This window comes from Lycorma delicatula, chromosome 7 (genome assembly GCF_047948215.1).
Source record: "Lycorma delicatula isolate Av1 chromosome 7, ASM4794821v1, whole genome shotgun sequence".
Taxonomy (NCBI): domain Eukaryota; kingdom Metazoa; phylum Arthropoda; class Insecta; order Hemiptera; family Fulgoridae; genus Lycorma; species Lycorma delicatula.
This window is the reverse complement of record NC_134461.1, coordinates 73,901,124-73,923,414: the sequence shown is the minus strand read 5'-3', so window position 1 is coordinate 73,923,414 and position 22,291 is coordinate 73,901,124. Positions and strand designations below refer to the sequence as shown.

The 22,291-nt window shown below is 29.7% G+C and overlaps 1 protein-coding gene across 1 annotated transcript in view; it reads left to right on the top strand.

Moving 5' to 3' along the window:
• Window positions 1-22,291, top strand: part of LOC142327515 (uncharacterized) — a 156,420-nt gene that overhangs the window by 79,004 nt on the left and 55,125 nt on the right. Inside the window, exon 3 of the mRNA XM_075370641.1 lies at window positions 4,779-4,914. Coding sequence (XP_075226756.1) covers window positions 4,779-4,914 — 136 coding nt within the window. The remainder of the gene's footprint in view (window positions 1-4,778; window positions 4,915-22,291) is intronic.

The following is a 22,291-nucleotide window of genomic DNA, read 5'->3' as shown; positions in this document are numbered from 1 at the left end:
AGAGAATTATACAGGAATAACAATTCTGAGATAAGTAATCCTATTATAAAATTATCCGGTAACAAATTGCTCAGTTTATTATTTTTACCATAAATTTCAGTTTACTTTATAATCTGTTAACAAAATTCTACTGCTTCGCTTTTTTGTTACCCAATATTTTAAGAAAAATTTAAAATTGATGTAAGATAAACAAGTTCATCCTAAATATTTTTTAAAGTCTGTTTAGCCGTTGAGTGATTTCCTGATAGAAAAATGTCAAAGTAATGGGCTAACATAAATTTAAAGACACGTTTACGTTCATAATTAGAAGTTATGAAATTCTGTTTTAGTTTTCTTTGAAACATAATGCAATTGTAAAAATGTATTCTTAAAATTTTATTCTTATATAACGTTTAATTTCATATATGATTTAATTCTGTTCGGCTGCGTTCTTAGACATCCAACAGGCCTTTGATAAGGTATGGATATCTGGCTTGCTCTACAAGTCAAGGCTACAATTTCCTCAACCCTACTTCCTAGTCTTGCGGAATTATCTTGATGGGCATTTCGCTCAGGTGAAATGTAATGACGTGTTTTCAAGATTCTTTGAATTTAGGTCGGGTGTCCCTCAGGGCTCTCTATTGCATTCCATATTCACTGCGGACATTCCGGCTCTGGATGATTTCATCGTCGCCACGTTCGCCGACGACACTGCTATCCTGGCCGTTAACGAAGACCCTGGCCTATCCTTGCAGGACCTACAAATGGCGTTAGACCGTGTCTACAGGAGGCAGAAGAAGTGGACGGTTAAGGTTAATCAAGGTAATTCGAGGTCATATTCGCCATGCGGAGGGGTATCTGTTCCGGTATGTACTTCGATGTCTTGATCCCGAAAACGGAGACTGTATGGTATCTGGGACTTCACCTGGATCGGCGTTTCATCTGGAAGTGTCACCTGAGGATGAAGAGGAATTAGCTAAACGAAAGGTACAGAGAACTTCACTGACTGCTACAGAGGAATTCAGGCCTCATGTTATTCAACAAGATCTTAATTTATGAGGCTATCCTGCGCTCAATTTGGTCGTACAGTGTATAATTGTGGGGAATAGTTAGTACTAGTAATGTGGAAATCATACAACGATTCCGGAACAAAGTAGCGAGGATGGTTGCCTAAGCGCCATGGTTCACGCGATGAGATTCGCTGTTGTCCGGAGTTCCCGTTGGTTTGTGAGATTGCTCGGCAGCATACCTGCAGAAGCTTGAGAATCATGTAAACCACTTTGCAATTAATCTATTCGATAACAGCAGGGACGTCCGAGGGTTGAGACGTGTCCATGTACTCAACTTAGAATCTGCGTAACAGTTTGGAATCTAACTCCGTCAAGTTTAGTGGTGTCGTATCTAATTTCTTTATTACTCCTCTTTCTTTTTCGTTTTTTCTATGTTATTAATGTTTTTTCTTGTTGATTATAGGTACTGAAATTAATGTTTTGTGGCTTATAACTGAGCTTGAAATTTCATATTAGATTTTATATTTTCTTTCAACTATTTATTGTGTATATCTTATTGTGGGGGTTTCTTAAGGACCCCCTTATCACGTGCTTTTGTCAGAAAACTTATGGCTCCGCAGGAGAGCCGACTGTAATTATAATTGTTATTAAGAAAAAAAAAAGAAAAAGAAAAAAGTTTATATATGGAGGTCATCGGTTAAAATAATTACGTCTCTTGCCAACGTACGAAAGTTATTAAATTTCTCGTATCACTAAAACGAATTTTCGATTTTCATAAATAGAAAACTATACTAACATTCGAAGATTGTTCTAATTTTCTTTTGTAGGAATCATATAAAAATATTTCTAATAAAGAAGCGATTAAAAGTATTTTTGTATGAAAAATAATACTTAAAAGAATACATAGACTGTGGACTGAAAACATAGAATATATAGAATTGTGGACTGTGTCCGTTATGCGGGATTGCGTCGGAAATTTAAATTTGGGTGAATCATCAGAAATATCTTAGGAAACAATGAGACGACATTATCGAATGTTGTAGGTTTTGTGAAGCCCGATCGTTTATATTTAAATATTTGAGTTTTTGTAGTACATTTCAGCTATTTATGTTATTTGGCGCACGGAAAATGGTAAATCTATTATTTTAATTTACTTTATTAATGGATTATGGTTTTATTTTGCTTTTAGCACACATCACAGCTGTTTTCAATTTATGCTGTGCTTTTATGTTACTGGGTTATAGTTTTTAATTTACTATTTAATTGTGAATTTTTATTTAATTATATTTATTTACTACATAAATTTCGTGTCCGGGCGCTGATAACGACACTTCTTTGTGCGCCCAGAATAAGAAAACAAAAATAAATAAAAATATAAGTAAATTTATTAATAAAGGGTTGATCACGCTTTTAAAGTTATAAAATTAATAATAAAACCTTTGTTACACTTCAAAATTATTGGTAACGGAATAATTTACATCAGCGGTTCTTAACATTCAGACGTAATTTTTGCATAATAACTTACTTGTTTTCTTTAACATTTTTTCCGGTTAGTGCCGGGTCTTGGTGTGTGCATATATTTAATGCAATTACTGCTACCGGTTTGCCAGGCCTGACGTAGCTGCAGACCTATAGCAATATAAGTGAAAACGTACTGGTAAACATGTAGTCTGGAAAAGACTCAGGCCGACCATTCCTGAGTAGTGTGGTTAATTGAAACCCAACCACCAAAGAACACCGGAATCCACAGCCTAGCATTCAAATCCATATAAAAGTAACTTTCTACCTTTACAAGGACCTTATATCTCTCTACTTCGAAAATCAGCTGATTTTGCGATAAGGAGTTTAACCAGTCGATTAACCCACTTTAGCTAATTTAGTTTTTGGAGTAATTATTTTTAAAAGTTTGTGAAAAATAAAATTATTAGTTTAATGGCAATTAATGACTCTTTTAAAAATTAATTTTTTTTTTGAGAATAAGAAAGACATTTTCTAAATACATTGTATATTATTAGACCAAAAAAAAAAGAATAATTGGAACCCCCTAGTAATTTTAACAATCTTAAAGGAGATCAGAAAAATAAGACATTTATTTAATTTAAAGATTGAACATCAACAATAAAAAGTGATGAAAACATAATTAGATTCAAAATTTAAAATAAATTAAATTTTATATTAGTATTAAAATTATAACACTGAAGTTATTTGTTACTATTTAAAATTTTACGCATTGTACAAGAAAATTATTTAATTATTTTTATTATCCAAACATAAATAAGTAACAGCAGCTTAACATTTTAAGAAGTTTTTATAAAGTTTTAAATGAATGTAAATAACGGAAAAACTATTTTGTTTTTGCTGTACAGTGACTGTTTAATTCCATTTATTGTGAAAGTGACTAAAATAATCTGAAATTAGTTGTTGAACATTTGCTACACGATTTTGATGATGTTGAGAGATTCTATATTAAAAACGGTTGATTTTTTGTTTGCAAAACAACTATTTATTTATGAGAAATCATATAACTGTAATATCTTCTTTTTTTTTTTAAGTTCATCAGTTTTTATCAACCACCCCCCCTGGACCAGACCCGAAACTAATTATGAACACAGCTCCAGGGTGTGCCATCGCTTCAAACAACCTATCGATAATTAACGTTCCGCCCAGACAGCCAGGACTTGGTCTTTAATTAGTTGCCATGCCTCTAATGAGGGGACCGTAGAGATCCCCTCACCGGGACTCCGGTCTTGATGCTATGCTTCAAATAAGGTACCCTAAAGGGATCCCCCACCGGGACAAGGACCTTACTTTGCCCCTCATCGAACGTCGATGAGGGGGCAAAGAACACTAAGGGAGTCCCTGTCCAATCACCGGCAACTGGACACCTAAGTGGCTCACCCGTCCTGGCAGGGCTGTCTCAACCCAGGTCTTCCCCAAAAATAAGGAAAAGCAACTTATTATTAGGTCTTGTTCTAACAACAGTAATATTTTGTGTTGATTTAAGTGAACATTGGAGCGTACAATTAAACTACTAATGCATAGTATTATCGAGGATTTACTCTTATCTTAAGTAAATAAAAATTTAAAAGATGTTATGGGATAAATAATTTTAATAAAAAATTCTTGTAAATTATAATCGGCATTTAATTAGAAAAAACAAGAACTCATACATCGCTTGTGTGTTCGCCACTTCAATAACTTATCCTCTGAAAATATATATCCCCAGTTACTTTTTTTTCTTCAGTGTTACAGAGTTTACAATTTAGTTATTTTAAGTGGTTTTTATATTTATTTTACGAAGTATATCTTATGTGTATCATATTTCATATATTCGATTTAAATTTTCAAAATAATGTTACTTTAATATCATTCTCATTTTCTTTCACTTATTTGTTTTTATTTACATTTTCATTCAGTTTGTAATTCTATAGACTATTAGAAAAGAACTTCCTTTTATTTGTATTCTAATTGAGTGATCTTATCTTTTCTTCCTGTATTCTATAATTTTAGTATGTTACAAAATTAATTCTGACTGTTCCGATTTTTTAATTTCTAGTTTCTATTAGAAACCTTTAACTCTAAAAAAAAATCAAAATTTTAACGGATTTTACGTTAAAAAAATATATTTTGCATTATAAATTACTCATAACTATAATTATTTTGTAGGATTTTATATGTACCTACTAGCCCTGCTGCTGACTTTTGTTATAAACATTTAAAATATAAAAAAAATTAATTTTTATTTGTTACTTAAACAACGGAATAACTGTACTTTTTATAATTTTTCAGTTGAATTCATCTGATAAAAACAAAGTGACACTGAAAGAAATAAACTTCAATAGTTCTGGGCTGTATAAATGTGAAGTATCAACAGATTTACCAGATTTTAAAATAGCTTTCGATAGCAAGAATATGTCAGTTGTCGGTAAGTAATATAATTTCATCATTGTAACTCATATTACATAAATAAAACTGATTAATTGTATCTATTTTTATAAAATTTTATCCACATCTTAGAAATAAAATGTGTAAATGGGAGCAAATAATACAAATTAAATTATAGTTTTTACATGTAAGTGGATTAATTTTATATAAAATATTATCAAAAGCAGGGCCAGATAAATGTGAAGAATACAGAACAATTAGTTTAACTAGTCACGCATAAAAAATCTTAACTAGAATTCTATACAGAAGAATTGAGAGGAGAGTGGAAGAAGTGTTAGGAGAAGACCAATTTGGTTTCAGGAAAAGTATAGGGACAAGGGAAGCAATTTTAGGCCTCAGATTAATAGTAGAAGGAAGATTAAAGAAAAACAAACCACCATACTTGGCGTTTATAGACCTAGAAAAGGCATTCGATAACGTAGACTGGAATAAAATGCTCAGCATTTTAAAAAAATTAGGGTTCAAATACAGAGATAGAAGAACAATTGCTAACATGTACAGGAACCAAACAGCAACAATAACAATTGAAGAACATAAGAAAGAAGCCCTAATAAGAAAGGGAGTCCGACAAGGATGTTCCCTATCGCCGTTACTTTTTAATCTTTACATGGAACTAGCAGTTAATGATGTTAAAGAACAATTTAGATTCGGAGTAACAGTACAAGGTGAAAAGATAAAGATGCTACGATTTGCTGATGATATAGTAATTCTAGCCGAGAGTAAAAAGGATTTAGAAGAAACAATGAACGGCATAGATGAAGTCCTACGCAAGAACTATCGCATGAAAATAAACAAAAACAAAACAAAAGTAATGAAATGTAGTAGAAATAACAAAGATGGACCACTGAATGTGAAAATAGGAGGAGAAAAGATTATGGAGGTAGAAGAATTTTGTTATTTGGGAAGTAGAATTACTAAAGATGGACGAAGCAGGAGCGATATAAAATGCCGAATAGCACAAGCTAAACGAGCCTTCAGTAAGAAATATAATTTGTTTACATCAAAAATGAATTTAAATGTCAGGAAAAGATTTTTGAAAGTGTATGTTTGGAGTGTCGCTTTATATGGAAGTGAAACTTGGACGATCGGAGTATCTGAGAAGAAAAGATTAGAAGCTTTTGAAATGTGGTGCTATGGAGAATGTTAAAAATCAGATGGGTGGATAAAGTGACAAATGAAGAGGTATTGCGGCAAATAGATGAAGTAAGAAGCATTTGGAAAAATATAGTTAAAAGAAGAGACAGACTTATAGGCCACATACTAAGGCATCCTGGAATAGTCGCTTTAATATTGGAAGGACAGGTAGAAGGGAAAAATTGTGTAGGCAGGCCACGTTTGGAATATGTAAAACAAATTGTTAGGGATGTAGGATGTAGAGGGTATACTGAAATGAAACGACTAGCACTAGATAGGGAATCTTGGAGAGCTGCATCAAACCAGTCAAATGACTGAAGACAAAAAAAAAATATCAACAATAATAAGATTTCTTAAGTTAACGGTAACTGGTTTATTGATCAACAAAAGTGAGCTACATCGTTGAACTTTTCCGAAGTAGATCTTAAAATTTAATGTTTTCCCAAGCAATAGAGTAAAAAAGTATTATGATTCTTTTGATGTTACGTATTTTATTGTAAAAATATAAAAAAGAAAGAGTATCAATTTATTAAATTAATAAAAAACGTTTAAAATAGTACGAATTCAATTGTGAAGTAAATATACTAAGTGGTAAAAACACAAAGTTAAAATCAACTAAAATGGATTCATTCACTTATTGGAACGAAAACTTAAGTAGAAAAAAATTACAAAGCAAGATCTCTGTGCCTCTGAGATACTGTTGGAAATCTTGGATTCGGAAACTACTTAGTTATAGAGGAAAAAAGTCACGTTTCAAATCAAAAAGAAATAATTAGTTTTTTACATCTAAGCAAAATAAAAAAAAAAATCACAATTACATTTTACACGCTATAAGTAAATCATATCAATGTTAATGACTTATGAGAAGATAGATGTTGTTTAATAATTTACTTAAAAATATACAGTTAATTATTAAAAAAAAAACAGAAATATTATTTGTAAATAAATATCAAATGAAGTTTTATTCTTGACTCAGCTGTTGGCAAGCGAGAACGTTAAAAACAAATAATTATCAACCGTTACGTTGTAACTACTGTTGCAATATATTTACGCCTAAAATCTCTTGATTCCTTGAATACAACCTTTTCGAGGAAAGTTATTCAGCTAATGATATCCAAAAGAGACCTCAAGCATTCTTCTACGAAAAGAAAGATGCACAAGTAGACGAGTTATACAGTAGGTGTGAGCTCGCATATGTGAGAAGGGAAAATTGGTTATTTTTCATTTATTGGAGATGTTTAACTTTGATTTTCAGGTGCGTATTTAATTAACCTGGAGATCATATGAAAATAATTTTGTTGCACATTAATTTGAACAACATCTAAAATAATTCTGAACAATATAATTTATGAATAAAAAGCCGACAGAGTTAACTATAACTTGAAATCTAAAACTTTAATTGCTTGAATCAGGGATTTTCTTCACTTTTATAAAAACCATTATTTATTTAATAACAAATACGAATAAATATCAAATAAATATAGAATTTTTCTTGATATTTCAGAGGGAAAGCTTTTATTTAATTAGTTATTTTAAGTAATCATAAATCGCGATTGAAGAGTTCATTTCTATATACCATGAGTAGTCTATGATTATACGAAGGTTTTTAGATCGACCATTAACTAAAAATATATTATTTTTTTATACTTATTGTATTTGCATGATTCCTATACTGGATACCATGTAATAAAATAAATTTTCTTAAAAAGTTTTATAAACTTATCTCGCATAACTTAAGAACGATTAGCCGTAGGATATTGAAATTTTGGATTTAGAACTGTTGTAACATCTAGTTGTGCACCCCTTTTGATTGCAATCTACTAGAGCAAAAATGTCGAAAAAAGTGCAAAATTCAAAAAATTTGGAATTTGACTTTTTATTAACTGCAGTAATAAGCCCTCATTGAAAGATTTTCGGCGATATATCCATAAGTGGTACTTATTTTCATTGATTCCAGAGCTATAACCAAATAAATCTTTAATTAATGAAATATTTTATATACTTGTTTTACAAGGGGAAGGCACATCAGCTCAAATCCGACTACTCCTCGTTATTTTTTTAACTTTTATTTTTTAATTTAAATATATTGATTTATTAATAATTTTTAACCTCTGATTCTAAAAAAAAGTTTTAAAATAAATAATTCAATAATAACAATAAAATACAAAAAATAACAGAAGTTATTAATGAAATAAAGTTTTATGTACTTTCCATTTAAAAAAAAAATGTTTATATGTAATTTAATAGGCGTACAAGGAAGTTATGTGGTGCCCACATCAGATTATTTTTTAGTAGTTAGTATAATTTCTAACCTTCAGGAAAGCTTTGAAATACCCAATAACATATCGTTCAATCCAATTAAAAACTGGATAATAAGTAAAAATTTTAGAATATACTATTTTTAAATGGTAGGATTTGATTTTAACATATTTCATAATTTTTTATATTTATAAAAAAATATAATTTCGAAAATTTTCAATTTATTTGAAAAAAAACCTTTTGTAAGAATGAAGAAAAATTTACAAAAAAAAGAAACACATTTTATCATCTATTTTCCCACAAATAAATTGTTGTTGTTAAATAATTTTAAAATGAGATTATAAAAAATAAATTAATGGTGAAATATATTTTAAAAAGATTTTTCTCTAGTTTAAATATTTTCCGATTTCTATATGGCGGTCATTTAAAAAAAAAAACTGTTTCAACCGTTAATAAAGACAGTTGATTTCTTTTTAACTGAATTATGTTTTAACATAGCTATTATATACACATATTTCATGAAGTCAATTAAAAACAATCAATTAGAAAATAGTATAAAAAAGAACCTCATTTAGATGTATAAATTAATATTTGTACGGTTGTTTTTATGACGGAGCAACGAAATAATTTTTCATTTAATTTGTCATAATTCTTAAGGTATCCATCGAAAAGGTTGAAACACTAAAGAAATTACTCGTAATTAAACATCCTTTTATGTTGTGTAAAAGATAATTTTATTTTTCGTAAGAAGCTAAGGTAAACCTATTTGAGTGTTATTTTCTGCACTTCCTAGCATTGTCACTTTTAACAATTTTTTTTAGCCTCCGGGACCACCGTTAGGTAATGCTTCAGTACTTCAGAGGATGAGCTGAAATCGCAATTTTGTAGCGTATGAAAATGCTATGTCTGACCCGGATTTGAACTCAGGACTTTCGAATGAATGGCTGAGACGCTACCACTCGTGCCACGGAGACCGTCGTCACTTTTAGCTCTAGAGAATGCTGAAAGTAGTTTTGGAAATAGAGATAATTTTAGAATGATAATTCCAGGAAGGAAAAAATAATACTCCACTTATGATAATCCTAGCAGAAATATTATGTATGTTATAGGTTTATCCAAACTAGGTATATCTCTCGGTTCATGAAATATGTTTTTCGTAAGCAAAACTTTCCTTTCGTTATGAATATATTACTTTCAAAATGTCATACTTATATAAATTCCAACCCCTTTTAAATTGTTACAGTATTAATATCTCGGCACTCTTCATCGGTAATTGTTTAACAGGTTGATTGCCATTAAATATAAAATGGTGTCTCAGGCATCCATTATTACTAAGAGACATCGTTTGATGTCTCAGTTTTACAATCCAATACTGCTACGAGCCATCAAACGATGTCATAGTGTAATGTCACACTTAGATGCAGTATTATTATTTTTAATTTTTTTTGTATCAAATTAAATATTATTTTAAAGGTAAAATTCTGTATATTTTTGTGTTGTATGTAGCAAAGAAGTTTTTCTTTAAATTTGAAATTAAAGAATTTTTTGTTAAAAATCACCAAATAAAAACGAAATAAACAAACATAATTGAAGAGTGTTGTAATAAAATATTAATTAATTTTAGTTGTTTACTGACATAATTTAGTTATTTTTTAATATCAAGTACTCTTAAAAATGTTAAATTAAAATTTTACTTTAAAAATATCAATTAAAGTATAATTATCAATAAAATGTGATTTTATTACAGAAGAGTGACATTTAGTAATTTATGTTAAAAAAAAAGTATAGCAATTAATAAAAATAATATTCAAACAATTCTGGAGTTGCAGAATTAAAAGTAAATACAAAATCAGTTGTTAGTAAGTATAAGATATTATAATTCAATTAAAATATGTTAAAAGATTCTGAAACATCAATTGATGTTTCGTTATCCACGGTTGTTATGAAACACAAATTGATGTCTCATCTTTATTTTTGAATATTTCATAAAAATAAAGTTGCAAAGTTGAAATTGGTATCAAACAAATTAGTAATAGGGTAACAAAACCTTTATTGAAATTGAAAAAAAAAATGCCAGCACTAGTGGATATTTTTAGAAAAATAAGTAAGTATAGGATATGTTGCATTTTTCAGTGTGGCAGTCAACCTGTTAAGAATCATTTCAATCAATTTATTAATTTTTTCAAAAGTTTATAATGTATAAGCTAGCAAATTTCATGATTGTAAGCTATAATATTCCTGAGATGTGCATCTAATAAAGGCAAGTCAATATGATTACCATTGATTGCTAGCAGTCATGATACAACAAAAACGGCCAAAAAATATACTCAGACCAAGATTTTTAACTAAAATTTTTGTATTTTAACATTTCCATGTCATGAAATAAAAAAAAAAAAAATTAGATTTACCTTGATCGACATCAATTATAGTTGCTATCAGTTACGTAAAGCAACAGTCGGGAAAGTATTTTTAAATTTATGCAACTATAATGAGGTTATTTCAATGTTTGGTTTGCTAAACGGTAAATGTTAGTACAAGTTTTCTGTCTTCTTAAAAAAACATAAAATTGACTTATAACGCAGTTATTTTATAGATTAACTGATAATATTATTAATTTATAACAATAACTACAATCTTATTAATGAATAGATCTTATAACAAAAGAACTTATGCATGTAGCAGCAATATTAAGCGCGTAAACTTCAACAGTTTAATCATAATTCAAATTTCAGTTGCTAATATATGGTTTAACAGTATCTTAGTTAACTCAAACATTAAACTATTTCACTGTTATACAATTCAAGATGAGGTCTTATAACAACTTTGAACAGACTTACGCTTAGACTTAACCTAAAGCTTAACTTAGAGAGAAAGCTTTAGTGAAAATAGATAGGGTGTAGTAGGCAAAGGGGGAATCCTTTATAATGATTTTCATGAACTTAGTCAACGATGTGAATGATATTCAAGTGTTCATTTTATTTTAAGTTTTGAATTGAATTTAGATTTAGTTTAAATATCATCCGAGTTTAAATTCATCATCATTTATGTTGTAAACCAAAGTAAACTGTTTGTGAATAATGTTTTTAGTTATATTTATTTTGTTGTTTAGATAAAATGAATCTTTTTTTGAAAGTAAATCTATGTACGCCTGAATGAATTTTTTATTAGTTGTTTCAATAAATGTTATTTTTTTAATAAAATTTCCTTCTTGCGATTCTAGGAACGAAAAAAATTTTTTTTTAATTTTTTTTTATTAAATTTTATAAAACAGAATAATGATTAAAATTTTGTTATCAGAAATCTTTAAGATGGGTTGACATGACACCAGAAAGTGGTCGCATCCGCGATTATCAATACGTTGAAACTAAGTAAAAGAAAAATTAAAAGAAAATCTAAGAAAAGTTGAGAAACAAAGATTTTAATGAAAGAAAATTCCTCAGGAATCCATCGACTGTCGGGAATAAAATTAAAGATGAGTTGTAGAAGTCATCAGTTCTTGCACTGGAACTAATGCAATAAAACCTTTACTCCTGAAAAACTCTCTGGATACTCTTTTTCCGAATACGGACAAGAAATATGTGATTTTTTTCACTGACCTCTCCTGAACAAAAAAATTTTAAATCATTGAGCACTTGCTATTAACATTAAATATTACGTAGATAGGCCCACAATTACTTACGTATACTAATTTTACTTTTGCTTGATTAAAACTGAAGAAGAACACATGCCTATTTTTTTTATTAAATTCAATTAGTGTTGAAACTATAAATACAGAGCTTTACATTACTCGGTAGAAGCTCAAATAATTAATGGATAAATTTGGAAATTCCGTTCGGTTAAATAAGATGTATATTTTCAAAATATTGTATTTTACAGTAGATGAAGCTTCAATAGATGTGTTTTATGTTTATTGTTATTATTATAATTATTTCTATACATCTTTTAGGAAGTATGACCGAAAATATTCTCTAGAAATAAAAAAATATATTGCCTTTATATTACAGATAAATAGAAATATGACCAGAAAATGTTTTCCATTGTACCTACAGGAAATTTTACCTATTTTATATCACAAACAACTTGTACAGGTCTGACTGGAAATAGGAAAGGAATTTTGTAATGTAGGATTTTATTAAATAAATTAAATTAAATGAAATAAATAAATTAAATTTAAATTTTATTTTATCATCATTTTTGTATGTGATTATGTATAGTACACTAATAAAATTCATCCAGTGTAATAAAATAGTCTATGTGGTTGTAGTATAGTACATTTGTTATCTATATTTCTATTGAATCAATTCAGTAAAAAAAAAATTAACAAATTTTATTATGTGTATTTATATATATATATATATATATATATATATATATATATATATATATGTGTGTGTGTGTGTGTGTGCGCCCGTACGTTTGTCTAAATTATTGTTCAACATCACATAGTATCCAGCTCTTTCGAGAGAAAAATATTGCGCTCAGAACAAAAATAGTAAATATTTTCACTCAAATTTTTGTATAAAAATATCAGTTCATCTACAACATAATCTTGGTTTATTAAATTTCTATTTATATTTGCTTATTAGGAAGAGATAAATATTAAAAAAACACAACCGCCGTAAAAATGTTGCTGACAAACATTTATAACTGATTTCGTTCCATCGTGATTTTGTATTATACTAGCAAATACCCCATTTGAATTTTGAAAATCGGAAGATTGGTTGCCAAGATGTAACAATATTTCCGAATAACCGTGATCTGTTAAATCGTCAGTATACCTGATGCACGGAAAGTTAGCCTTCAATCTCCTAACAAATACCCCGTTTGAATTTTCAGAAATGGACGTTTGTTTGTAGAGGTATTATAACAACATCCTATTGCACCTCTAACACAGTGCTCCAGGGGTAACCCGTTTGTTACCAGTTAATGGTGATGATTTGTCTAGCCTCGTACGAGGTGCTTGCATCGCTGCACCACTCTAGCCTCACACGCAGTTCCCACACGGGAAGCGCATTATCATTAAACAATAATAAATATTTATTTAACAGAATTTTTTTCAAATTTATTTAATATTATTTTATTTAACATAAATTTAATTCTATTATTCATTCGATTAATTCATTCGATTGATTCGAATTATTCAGTTCACACCCAGCTCACAGAGTGGTAGAGGCTTATAGTTCACAGTTCATTAATTCTATTCATTAAAGTTTATGCTTCAACTGCATATCTCAACTACTGTATATACAAAAAAAAAACACGCTTTATTTCGATGTTTAAAGATATATTTTTTTAAATTAAAAATATTTATATGTTAATACAGAAAAACATTTAATTTTTTTTTAATTTTATACTTTTTAGTCACAGTAAATGAAATTTTTATATAACACTAGTTTATTAGTAAATTTTACATATTATATAACTACAATGTTTTTAGTATAATTTCATATTTTTAGGATTATATAATAAAAATAAAAATATATTATCAGATTTTAAGAAATTAAATACTTAAATATCAACTAATTAATCATATTTCATTTTACAATTAAACTACATTATTAATCCTAATACATAGACTAATCACATTATATTTAAATTTGTAAAGTATAATTCACATTATATTTCTCATACGATCCATTTCCTCTAAAGTGTCCTTGTTACAAGGTTTTTTACCAGTTAATTGTGAATTGTCCACTTCTTCAATCCGAAGTCCATCAAGGAATCTAACTCTACTGCGGCTAACGTATGCTTGCCTTTCAGCAAAACGTTTTGGACCCAAATAGACAGCAGCATAAACTGCAGTACTTCCTTGTATTTTGTGCACTATTGATGCCTATGACAGAATCAAAGGTAGCATCCGTCTTTTAACAATTCCATAGCTGAACATGGCAGGAAAATGGATAGGGCTTTCGGATTTATCTTGTGAATAACAACTCTTCCGAAGTCTAAAAAAATATTTTTAAAACATTATTTTCAATATACATTATTTTTAGACTTAAAAATTATTTTTGTCTATAAACATCAAGCGCTTGGGTCACTTTCAAATGGAGTCTCGTGCTGTTTAGTTGACTCTGCTGTATGAATTTGTGAAGCCCCAATTGAACCTCTCGCTCTTCGGTTGTTTCGTTAGATTTACGCTTTAAATAGCGCTGTTGTTCTCTTTCTGAACTAACACTGCACTGTAGACTTATTTCTATTAAGCCAAACTGCGATTGAAACTGGTCCTGTGAATTTCTAAGATGAGAAGAATTTAAAAAAGTTTTTTTTTATTTTCTCCAAAATTCAAATATAATTTTAGGTAAATCATAGGTAATATCAAGAAATATAAATTCGAAAAGTATAAATCGTTCGAACGAATGAATCGTTATAGCGCTGTGCGCAGCCGCCCGGCGCACTACTCAATGTGATCACATACAACAAACAAACCCACGCGTTATCCTTTTTATAGGGAGGGTGATATATATATATATATATATATTGATATTTATATAGCCTGACACTTCCGGTAACGTAAGGATTCCAACGCGGGGTCATTCATCTAAATCGGTTCAGCCATTGAGATGATACGGTGGAAGAAACATATATACATACCAACAAACATACACCTTAAATACATTAGACTCCTTTTTGAGCAGTCGTATAAAAAGAATATACAAGTTTATTTAATTTTTATAAATAAAACCTTGAATAGTGTACCTGAATGAAATAGCTGTTTCTCATAAATGGTCGACAACTTGAAAACCATTGTCTAAAGACAACGTGATTGTTCAATATAAAATGAATAGAATAGTTATTACGAAAATTAATAGACAATTTAGAAGTTGTTATTTCTTTCAAACGGGCTTAAAATCATCTTAGGTAAAAAATAATCAAAAAGTAATGTTTTTATTTTTTGAAGGTAAATTTAATTATTGAGCTTCTTTCTTTTTCTGTTTAGCGTCCGGTAACTACCGTTCAGATAATACTTCAGAGGATGAATGAGGATGATATGTAATGAGTATAAATGAAGTGTAGTCTTGTACATTCTCATTTCGACCATTCCTGAGATGTGTGGTTAATTGAAACCCAACCACCAAAGAACACCGGTCTCCACGATCTAGTATTCAGGGATTGCATAACTTAACAGAACAGCGAATGAAGAGTTTTAATAATTTTACCATTGATTTTCTGAAACTATGAAGCGAGTTGTAAAGTATTGAATCGATCTGAAATCATAGAGCGTTCTAAATAGTTTTATTTTATTAAAATGTTTTTGATATACGAGAGATATTTCTAAAGTAAAGACCGCTGGGAAATTTCTCTCCTTAAGTTTGGCGAACAATGTACACACTGCATTGTTGTCTGTAAGTTGTCGCATTGTAGTATCTTTGATTACGTAAGAGTTATTTACGTTATAAAATGAATAGGAAAGCCGATGTTGTCGCCGACTACGAAATACGTGAAGTCAAGCGTTCTTTAAACCATCAAAACGTTAAGACGGCTGAAATTCATAGGCAGTTGGTTGCAGTTTACGGTGATAATGCAATGAAAGAAAGAAATCCGAAAATGGTGTAAAAGGGTTAGAAATAACAGAATTAATGTGCATGATGAAGAACGTTCGAGGAGGTCTTCGATAATCACCGAGGATTTGCTAAACGCATCGATGATGAAATCAGAATAGATCGTCGCTCAACGATTTCTGACCTGCCCTTCTTTTTCCTGATGTTTCAAGAGCTGTTATCGGTCGCATTGTTTATGACCATTTAGGCTTCAGAAAGGTTTGTGTAGGTTGGGTGTCGCACATTTTAACAGAACGTCACAAAAAATCCGAATGGGATCTGCTTTGGAATTTTCGATGTGCTACACAGAAAATGAGTTCTTTAATTCAATTGTTACCGGCGATGAAACATGGATTTCCTATTACATGTCGGATAAAAATAGCAGTCAAGTGAATGGCATCATCCTCAATCACCAACCAGACCAACAAAGGTCAAACCAAAACTATTTTGACGTAAAATGATGGCCACAGTTTTCTGGGATCAGTTCTGATCGATTTTATGCACGTGGAACGACTGAATATAAATGAGACGCCTACTGTGAAACTCAACGTAAGTTACGACGCGCCATTCAAAATTGGCGACATGGGCGGCTGACCGACGGGGTCGACCTGCTGCACGATAATGCACGTCTTCATGTTGCGAGTCCGATACATGATTTACTGAGAAATTTTGGATGTGAAATCTACGATCACCCACCATATAGTCCGGACTTAGCTCCTTCTGATTACCATTTGTTTAAGAAATTTAAAGATTTTTTGAGTGGTAAGCAATTCGCGGGCTAAATGTACTGCAGGCAGAAGAATATAACGAGGGTATGTTGAAGCTGATATATCGCTACGATAAATGTCTTAATTTATGTGGAGATTATATTAGTATAAGGTTTGTATAAGAGAAATAAAAAATATTTATAAAGTTTTCAGAATAATTTTTTTTTACAACGTAACGGTCTTTATTTTAGCGATAACTTCTCGTAAAACATATATAAATAGTTTTTTAATATTTTTAATACAACGCCTAACTAAAATTTTATATAATGTTTAACTAAATTTTTAGACATTTATATCACATTATACTGCCATTATTACTTTAGTAACATTAAAAAAAAGAAGAAACAACAGTACGTGAACTGAGATAAAATAGGATTTTTCAGGCAAAGAGTTACACTTTTTCTATAATATTAAAAAATAATAAAAATACCAATTTAAAATCATTCCATCAATGCCAATTTACTTTCACTCTTTTTTGTAGAGAACAATGATAGATTGATAGTAAATTTAACACAAAGTTTTATTAAAAAAAAGGGCAATAATAAAATTATAACAAAAACTAAAACAGAATATGAACTGATGACATTCTTGTTAAAAGATTTTTAAAAAAACATGGTCTGTTATTGGTTTATAATAACAAATCGCTAAAAAGTAGGTTATATTAATTACTGGGTAAAATTTTTCTTAAAGTAAAACAAAAAAACATCCATCTAATAATAATAAAAAAGTATTTTTGTCATTTTACCAAAACAAACTTTTACAGAATTTCAATGCCTATTTATAATACAAACCTTTTCCAACAGGTTAAAAAAACAATAAAAATAATACTCTTTGTTAATCTCTGTTTTTTTTTCCATTTATTCTCTTACATATTTCGTTAAAAAATGTATGAAAAAAGAAGTTTTGTTTAAAAAAGGGAAAATAAAAATAAGCTTCGTTAAAAAAATAATCCTGCCTACCTTTCAGGAACTAATACTTTTTCAACCAACTTCAAAAAAAAAAAATGGAGGAAATTCCCAATTCTATCATTATATATTTATTTTCATATGTACTTAAGCCAAATCAACCAAATGGTCAATATCGGTGATTCTTTATTTCTTTTATTGTGAAGGAAATCACTTGCATGATATTCCTTCTACATAAGTAAAAGATTAAAAAAATATATATATATAAGCAGTAAGCAGTCTCTTCAGATTGTTTATAAAAAATAATAATAATACCTTCATATTATTATTATTATTATTATTTTTTTTTTGTTATTTTCACTACTTAGTAGTCAATTTTTATAATGGATTTAGATCCTTAACGTTGTTAAAGCTAAATAAAATTTTGACACTCAAAGTATTTTTGCTAAAGAAATTCAAGAAAATTAGTTGGGTAAAAAAATGTAAAAAAAATAATAACACACATTTCATATTCCAGAGAGAATATTCAACATGACTGCATCTTTTTTTTATTTATAACAACACGCCACTGCTCTCATTTGTTTTCTTTATTCAGTTTATTTTCATGCTACTACATTTTTTTAATAAAAATTTTAGAAAAAACAATAATAATTAAAACCTTTTCAATAAAATAAAACCAATACTAAGATTTTAGACTATAACCGAATGGGTTGGGTTAGTGGTATACTCGTCATCGCAAATCAGCTGATTTCGAAGTCGAGAGTTCTAAGGTACAAATCCTAGTAACGGCAGATACTTTTATAGGGATATCAATACTACATCGCGGATAGCGGTTGTTCAGATTCATTTGTTTTCTTTGTCCTTTTGATTAATGTAAATTTCTTCTGTCATCTTTATCTTTCTTCTTATTTATTAATGAACCAGCTGATCTTAATTATTGATAGAATTAATTATATGAATTTACTTTCCTTTAAGAGAAATAAAAAATATTTATAAAGTTTTCAGATAAATATTTTTTCAATGAAACGGTCTTTACAAAATAGTAGCATTTGACAAGAAGTTTTGTGTGGAAAAATCAAAATTAATAAAAAACAAACCTAGAATCATTAATATTTTGAACATAATAATAATAATAAAATAGATATGCGACCACAAATTCGAACCTAAATTATTGCAATTACTTGAGTCTCTATTCTAGATACTTGTATTTACACATTTTACTCTCCTGAGTAGGCTCTCTTCCTTAAAAAGATTCCAATACGCCGATCTCGTGCGTGTTTTAACACGCTGAAAAAGTCCTCTTTTTAACTTTGTTCGGCACCAGCTGAATTGTCCGTATTTATTGGACCTATCTTTCAGTGTTATCATAAAAAAATCCAAACGTAAAAAGAACCATATAACTTGAGCTACTAAATCTTCATCGATAGCATTCAAAATGTAAGAGAATTTCCTGTACAATTTCCTATCTATAGTCGGAATAACCCTTTCCTCCTTCACCAGCTCCTCAGATTGCTTGAAATGTAACGACTATAAGGTGATCCCATGTATTCATTAACATAAATACGCAAAATAGTGTAGAAGTCCAGAAGATCAATTTTTATTTTACTAGCGTTCCTGTTTGCTAATAAAAAAGGATATTTTGTCGAAATTCCCAACAAACGTATTAATTACTAATAAATATGAAGGTTCTACGTCATTCGATGGATGGCGTTTTTTAAGAAACCAAGGGAATGAAGTTAAAGAATCTCTGAATTACACTAGATCAGTCAAATCTGAAGTAGTAGCGGATAGATTTTCCTCTAAAATGGCATTTATAAACAAAAACTTCAAAAATTCAACAATAATGAGATACCCATTAATGAAAATAGAATGAGATATTTCAGTATGTTATAGCTCTTCTCGTGTTTACCTGGATCAAATGCCCCGACAGAAAGTGTTTATCATTATCAACGAAGTTTGAAATTGAAAAAAGACACTCTTAAACTAATTTTAATTGTAAACTAATTAATTGTATAATTTAGTATGAAGTGTTCTAATTTTCATGAATACAAGAAAAAACCCGTCTTCGTAAAAAAACGTATTCACTGGAGAAGTAATGCAGATAAATTAAGTAAGAAATTACGGAATTTATAGTCCCAAAATTAATAAATTATTAAATAATTTCTCAACAATAAAAAAAAAATCAAATAAAAATAGTTTAATTTTGTTTCTAGAGAAACGTTGTTAATAAATTCTCATTTCTCTAAAAGGAGTTACAGATTATACACGTACAACTGCCTTTGTCAATCGAATTAATTTTAAGCTGATTTTTGAGAGGGGACCTCCGCTCCGATCCTGTTATTATGCCAAAAACACAACACAAACAAGTTAGGCGAAGTTGAAGGGAAGCGCACGGATCCCCTCAACTTAAACGTACGTTAGGACCGGGAAGGGTATCTGCCCAGGGGAGGGTTGGTAAAGAAAAATTCGGTTTGTTCTCAAGATCCAGGTTCCCCATCGGGAACCCCCCCGTTAGATTAGGTGAGAGTACGTCAGAATAGGTCAAGGTAAATGACACATACACATGCCATTTTCATTAACATTTCCACAATGTACACCAACACAGGGTCGCGAGACGGGCGAGTATCGAACAAAAGTTACACTTATGTGGTAGAATACAGTAACACACAAGTAGGAATTCACACGTAGGGGCTTGCCTGTCAAATGACGTAGATATCAAGTGTGTATTAGCAGGAAGGAGTGGACGTTCCCTCACAATATTATTAATTTATGTTTTTTTTTTCGAGAAACGAAAACAAAAAACACAACATTTTTAAAGAAAATAATAAATTTGCACTAATATATTAATTACATTTACAACTTTAACTTTTAGAATAAGTGCTTTTCATTACTATTATTAAAAAAAAAAATTGTGAAAATATATAAATGAAATAAATCTATAGTAAAATTACTAAGTAAATTATAAGTAAAATTATTTCTTATACACTAAATACAATAAAAAGCTGAACTAAAAAATTATCTCCATTTATTCATATAGTTCTATTTATTACTATAAACAATTACTCATGAAAAATACATAGTTGATATTGAAGAATACATTTATAAATAGAGTAGTATAATGTGTATTACAAGCACCTTCCTCTCACAGCTAAGCTTATAATTTCGTATGGCGCACTCTACAAATAACTGTAGTATTAAGGATTTTTTTAAATTTACATAACTGAGCAAATTTGACACACCTGAATACCTTAAGAACTATTATGAAAGATACGTATGCATGTAATATTGCGCTAGGCTTTGTATAAATAACAAATATCATTTTAAACAGCATTTACGAGAATCAACTATAAACCGAATATATCCCCCTCAAGTTCAACAAGAACTTTGTTTTCAGGGCTCATGAGTATGAGTGAGCTGGCGCAAAGGGAGATGTAAGAAGAAGCTGAAATTCCAGCAGCCTCAGCTTCGGTATTTCTGATCAGTAGCATCTTGTCAGTGCAAAATATTATTACTAAGAATTATATCAAGAATGAAGGCTCAAATCTCTGAAATTTTGACTAAACTTCTTGTGTAGTTTGGGGATATGACGTCATGTACCCAATTCTACAACTGAGTCAGAAAATCTAAAGAATGGCAAGAAGCTCTAGAAAATGAATCGCAATGAGCGTTCAAGGTCAAGTGTGATAGATGACGTTATCGATCAAACTGTGTGACCTTATTGAAGATGATCGGAATTCTACGATTGATGAAATTACTTCGAAAATGAAAGTGCCCATTCCATTATCACAAAGCCCTTAAGAGTTTCACAAAGTCTGTGACAGGTAGGTTTCAAGATTTAAATCTTGAGATATGGGTAATTATTACACTCCTGAGTAGAAATCGGCTCATATAGTTTCATAGGAATGGAAAGCCTTGCATCAATTAGGCGATAACGCATTCGTTAACTTAAATTTTTCAAGATTATATTTTTGGACCAGAAGGCCTTTTGCACGTCGTAGTTTCCACAACCGTTGCATTATAAATGGTACCAGCTCTCGAACAAAGTAAAAGCCACCTATAAAAAAGAAAGACATTAGCCGATCTCTCAGAGATGTGATTCTTCTTCACGATTCTCTGTTTATGTGGTTTAAATGCGCGACAGAAAGTGTTTATCATTAGCAACGAAGTTTGAAATTGAAAAAGGACACCGGTAAACCAATTTTAATTGTAGGGTATAATTTTGTAAGATGTGTTCTAATTTTCCTGAATACAAGAAAAAATCCTTCTTTGTAAAAAACGTATTCACTGGAGAAGCAATGCGGATAAATTAAGTAGCGATAAGAAAAATAGAAATATGTAACTTATAAATAAAGACATATTACACTTTGTGTTGTGCAATTGGTTGGTAAAAAAGGCAACGGGAAACCACTGCACACCTCATTTTTCCTTATAAGTCTAGCAAGGGTAGCTTTTTATTCTTAAAAATTCTTCTCCGTTATCAGAAATGACTTTTACTTCGTGTCAGATCACCTAAAACCTTATTTTTTTCCCTTCTATGCATGCATAGAAGTGAAAAATGTTATTACAAAAAAATCAATAATTTAATATTGTAACAAGTAAATAAAATTTTACAAAATTCTGTGCATGAAGAATGACTTGTTTATTTTATTTTGTATAATTTTTTGAGAAAAAATATACAAAACATAAAATAAAAAGAAAGAAATAAGTGGTATAATTTTTTTATTTAATATTAAAGTACGAGGGTTATATTTTTT